Source organism: Charadrius vociferus, unplaced genomic scaffold (genome assembly GCF_000708025.1).
Source record: "Charadrius vociferus isolate BGI_N301 unplaced genomic scaffold, ASM70802v2 scaffold370, whole genome shotgun sequence".
NCBI classification, from domain to species: domain Eukaryota; kingdom Metazoa; phylum Chordata; class Aves; order Charadriiformes; family Charadriidae; genus Charadrius; species Charadrius vociferus.
The window spans coordinates 1,689,773-1,695,145 of NW_009646744.1; the positions used below are offsets into that span (position 1 = coordinate 1,689,773).

The window sequence follows — 5,373 nt, forward strand, 5'->3', positions numbered from 1 at the left end:
AATGGGCTAATAAGACTGCTAACATTTATTTTCTATATGATTGTTTCACTAAACTGGTGTACTGACTGTCCTCAGAAGAGGTACTTTAGCCTATAATTTTCTGTCGGTTCTGCTAAGATGGATTTCTGCCTGCCTTTTCCCCCTTTCTCCCCGTCGTCTTCAGCGACAGTGTCCCTCGGCCACCCCACCAGTGTGGATGTTAAAACAAACATTGTACTCCACGATGAATCTCCTGTTTGTGATCAAGTTAGGCTTTGAGCCTGCATAAATTAATCATTTCTCAACTAAGAAAAATTAAAAGGCCTTGGAGAGAAACCCCTTCCTTGTATGGGAGGCAGTGTAAAGCTGGGTCTATTATTTTCATTCTATAAATACTATATAGTTCAACTGTAAGCCATATCCTTGAATCAACGTTCTTGTTAAGCGTTAAGAGCTGTTCTCCTGCATACGGTAGTCTGCATTTATGTTCGCTTATATCTTCTCCCTGCCCTGGCCCCCTCCCTACAGACTGTTCTGCTTTACTAACCTCATTCTTTCATGTGTATTTTACGTTTTGCCATGTAGGTCTTTCACAGCTTTGCAGCCCTAGGCGGGCATTCTCAGAGCAAGGTCCGCTCCGCCTGATCCGGAGCGCCTCTTTCTTTGCAGGTTTGCAGTGTGCTGTGTGCTGTGCGGTGTGGCTAGTCTAGCTGGTGTGACAAAACTGTGGATTTGTAGTTTAGCCCTGGAAATAAGATTTTTATTTTTTTTCTAAATACAAAATGGACAGTGATGTCTACGCTTTTACCTTTTTGGATACATGCTTTAAATCCCCAGAGGACAGCAGACATTTTAATAGTCCTCTTTGGGGCAGGTTGGTTGTGTTGTTTTGTTTTGAAGACTTATATATTTAATATTTCTGGAAATAATATTTCGCAATCATGTCGAGCTATTTTGATCTGGACTTGTTTCAACCAAACCGTAAAAACTAAAGGTAACTTAGGTTCACTCAAAATGGATGTTTCTTGCTTTTAGTGTCTGGGTCTTATTTCCATGGCTGAGTAGCTTTTATTTCACACACATATTTGTAAAATGTATCACATTTAAAGTCTGTTGAGCCTGAGACACTTTTGATCTTGTGTATATGCCGACTGTGAATCTGGACAGCTTACAGCTTAATTGAACAACCAACACACTGCTCACAATTTAAAAGTATTTATTTTCTCCAAGGTAGCATTGTAAAATCCTTTTAAAATTACATATATAGTACCTGAGAAAGCTGGTATGTGAAAGAAGTTGTGTTTATATTGGTTTTTGGTGGGCTTTTTGTCTGTACACTGAGTACTACCCATGTGACCAACGTCCTTTTGGTACAGTAACATTTCATTGAAAAATATCTGCGTAAAGAAACAAAGTGTACTAGTTTTAGGTTGTACTAAAATAGGTGTATGGACTTCAGAAAAATACATACAAGCTTTTCAGATAAGTGTTTTGGTTTGTTCAGCTAAGCAGCCTTTCTCGGTGATGGCCTTGTGCAGTGCTGTTGATCTGAATTAATGAGCATGTTTTTGTTTCATTAATTACATGGAGATCTGCAAACAAGAAAGGAACTGTATATTCCCCTGCTAATTGGTATTCCTTGTTTTACAGTTCATAGCAACCCTATGGATATGCCTGGGAGGGAGCAGAATGAGGACAGAGACAGCGGTATAGCAAGATCCGGTAATGTCGGTTCCATGTGTTAACCCTGTAGACTCCAAAAATATTCAGTAATATTTGTCACTGAGATGTCTAGACATAATCAAATAGTTTTTCCTGTGCTGAAATGCGATTGTTCTGTTTTGTTATATATGAGCATTAATGCATACCTATATGTACACGTACAAATGTTGTAGGCGTCAAGGGTATTGCATTAGGAACCTCAAAGAGGTAATCTGAACAGCAGTGCAATTTATTAAAGCATGCTGCAAATAAGCAAGCCAAATTAAATATTGAAATGAGTTTGCAGCATTTCTAAACGGTGCTCATCATCTCCTTTTACAAATTGAGGAGGACGGTAATGTTAAAACATGAATTCGCCTCCACAACACCCCTTTCCTCCCCCCGAATTCAGGATATCGGGCACGTAAGGTTAGGATTGGAAAGGCTGTTAAAGGATGTGATTAACGTTACTCCTTTCCACAAGGAATTTATTTCCCGATACTCAGGGTTGATGAGCACGGTGCAGCCTGTATGTTTCCTATTATGTAAAGCTGCAGGACTGTCCCACCCTTGTAGTGCTGGTGTATCTTGTTAATGTTATTATAAACTGGTTATTTTTAGATAAGAAACGTAGATAAACAAAAGAGAAGGCACTTGAGAACCGACACCAGTTTATCTTGAGGGGCTTTGTTGAGTTGCTGGTATTATTTTCCAAATGCTCTTTCTTCTGGAGAGATTTTTATTTATTCCTCTTATTATTGCAGCATCTCTTAGCAGTCTGCTCATCACTCCGTTTCCATCTCCGGGCTCTTCGTTTAACAAAAGCTGTGCTAGCAGTTACCAGCGGCGTTGGCGTCGCAGTCAGACTACCAGCTTGGAGAATGGGGTCTTCCCTCGATGGTGAGCTGGGAATGAAAATGCTGGTTGCTGCCCACTGTTGTCAGCTTGATTCTGCTCTTGCATATGTACAGCTGCTCTTGCTATTGCTTTCTGTGGGGTATTTACAGAGGTGTAAGTCAGGCTGCACTTCAACGCCTGATCTTTTTTAGTATCTCTTTTCTCCGTGGCATTCGTTGTTTTGCACTAACTAGAAAGCCTTCAGCAAAATGTAAACCTGTAGGCTTTACTTTTGAGGGTAAGAAGCCCTAAAATTCTACTTAAAACACAAATTCTTGTGAGAGAACTAGAATACCATATTCTAATCCAACAAACACTTTGAATCTGGTTCCAGCTTTTGCGACTGCAGGATCAATTAATGGTTGCTTGTTAAAAATTACAAAGTGGATGTTACCAAAGGTGATGATTTGACAACACGTGCCAAGAAAAGTTGTTTATTGGAGTTAAATATTCAAGCATTGAATTACACAGGAAACCAACGTACAACTTTAAGCAGTGGATTACATTAACTTTCTATTTTTTCCATGCTTCAAGGTCCATGGATGAAAGCTTTAACTTGTCAGATGACAGCTCTGGTCCCAGCCCAGGAATTGTTAGGAAGAAAAAGATAGCAATTGGAGTTATTTTTTCTCTCTCAAGAGATGAAGATGAAAACAACAAATTTAATGAGTTCTTCTTCTCGCACTTTCCTCTCTTTGAGAGTCACATGAACAAACTGAAGAGTGCAATAGAACAGGTAAACACAGTCCCTTTTGATTCTTGCACTTGTATTGCTGTATGTTCCCCCCAGCCCTGTCAGGTTTAATTCCTAACTCTTGTTACTAGTTTACAAAAGTGGGATCGACTTGCTGTTGGGTATTGGAATCGCACCAGAGAAGCGCTTTGCTCCACGACATCTTTGATGATGTTTCTTATTGCTAGCAAAAGCACAACACGGGGTGAGGACAGAGCACGCTGCACTACGCTGCAGGGATTGCTGAAAGCGAGAGCAGTCGCTAGGCAGGGTAAGCTCCCCGCAAGCCCTGGATCAGCCAAGGGGGAAAGGTGCTTTTAAGGCCACCTCTGCCTCCTGGTTTCAGCTGTGTCTGAGTCTAGTGGATCGCAGGGCAAGAGCCTTTCTCTAGGCTATTCCAGGCTGTAAATAAATATCGAGCTTTTTTCTCTCCCTTTATTTTACCGCCTGATTCTGAGGTGTAGGAAATTTTCAAAGGTTGAAGTTTCGAATGTGCGGTTAGATTTGCTTCAAATCTCTCTTCTAGGAAATACTTGGTGGTTATTTTGCCACTGCAGTGAAAACTTTGACCCCTCTTATGCCTTGTATGATGAAAAGCACAGAAGAAGCAGAGGCTGCAAATGCATGTGCCTCACCTATCTTTCCTCAGATATAAAAGTTGGCATTTGTACCATCGTTTTATCACTTAAAAAAAAAAATTATTTGCATGACTGGTTGCATGAAAGATAAAGTCAAACACATGACTTTGTTTTCCATTTTCTGTGCTTCTGTAGCTCTGTGTTACTTATCTGTTTAATGATTGTTTTCAAGGCTATGAAAATGAGTCGTAGATCAGCTGATGCCAGTCAGCGGAGTTTGGCATATAACAGAATTGTTGATGCCCTTAATGAATTCAGGTGAGCAGTTTGTCTCCTATCTTTTGTGTCTGTTTCTTCAAAAGCACTCAAGTATGTTTTAGAAGGATCTTCACCTTAGTGCAGGTTAAGTAACTTACAATGTTTAAAGCTTTCTGCAAAAATAAGTATAATAAAGGTATTGGCTATAGCACGCCGTTATAATCTGTTTGTGTTTCTATATTTTGCCAAGTGTGTGTATCCATCAGGGCTTGGTGTGAACGGGACATAAATGATGAAGGTTTTCTGTGCTTTAGGTGGTAAGGAAGCTCCCAGCAACCTCTTAAATTGTCTTTTATGGCCAGTTGAGAGGGGGAAAAGAATTGCAAAACCATGTTAGGGAAGTCCTCCTCTAGGGTATATTTTCCTGATGTGTGAGCAAAGCAAGACCTCTACCCTGCTCTAAACTCTGCTCTAAAGGCATTTCAGATAACCAGCTACTAAGAACGAGGACTATCTTTTTCACACAGTAAAGTGCAGTACTGTAATCTCTTGCTATCAGTACCTGCAGAGCGTCTCTATTCAACAGCTAATATACAAAGTAACACAGATAAGCACATCCCTGGCATTTAACTGTATTTTCTTTCCGTAGTTTAAGTCATGGGGAGGGAATTAAGATGAAATCCGTCTGTTTCAAGTGATTCATCTCCTCTCAGATGGGAGTGGCAGGGTGCTTCCTTTTACAACCAGTGTAGAGCTACTTTTTGAAGACATTATAGAAGACAGTGCTCTGATGTTGTAAAAAGAAAATCCTGACATCAGGATTTATTTTACTGAACAGTGAAGGATCATGAGACTCTCTCATTTTTTTACAATTCCACTTACTACCTGAATGCCATGGATTAGGTGGTGGTGCAGGATGAAGGCACAGTATATTTTTAAATTTTTTTTAATTTTTTGGAACCTCGCCTCCGAGCAGTTTCAAGGGAGGGCAGAGGATACGTTTGGTAGGGGCAGGAGGCAGGGAAGAGTGAGCATGTGGGCCCGCGGTGAGAGGTGGATGGGATAAGCAGTGCCAAGAGAAGGAGCAGAGGGAGCTCGTGACTGCTGGGAGCCGCCGATCCTGCCCAGGGGCCCGAGACGAGTTCGGCAACTCTGAGCAGCCACAGTGGTTCCTCTGCTTCCCCCAGCTCTGCTCTGCCTCTCCTCCCCGCTCTCACCCAGAGACGT

General features: G+C 41.2%; 1 protein-coding gene across 1 annotated transcript in view; it reads left to right on the forward strand.

Moving 5' to 3' along the window:
• FNIP1 (folliculin interacting protein 1) overlaps nucleotides 1-5,373 on the forward strand; it is a 43,121-nt gene that overhangs the window by 23,359 nt on the left and 14,389 nt on the right. Inside the window, exons 7-11 of the mRNA XM_009890817.1 lie at nucleotides 565-648; nucleotides 1,630-1,701; nucleotides 2,445-2,580; nucleotides 3,112-3,313; nucleotides 4,121-4,206. Of these exons, the coding sequence (XP_009889119.1) occupies nucleotides 565-648; nucleotides 1,630-1,701; nucleotides 2,445-2,580; nucleotides 3,112-3,313; nucleotides 4,121-4,206 (580 nt within the window). The remainder of the gene's footprint in view (nucleotides 1-564; nucleotides 649-1,629; nucleotides 1,702-2,444; nucleotides 2,581-3,111; nucleotides 3,314-4,120; nucleotides 4,207-5,373) is intronic.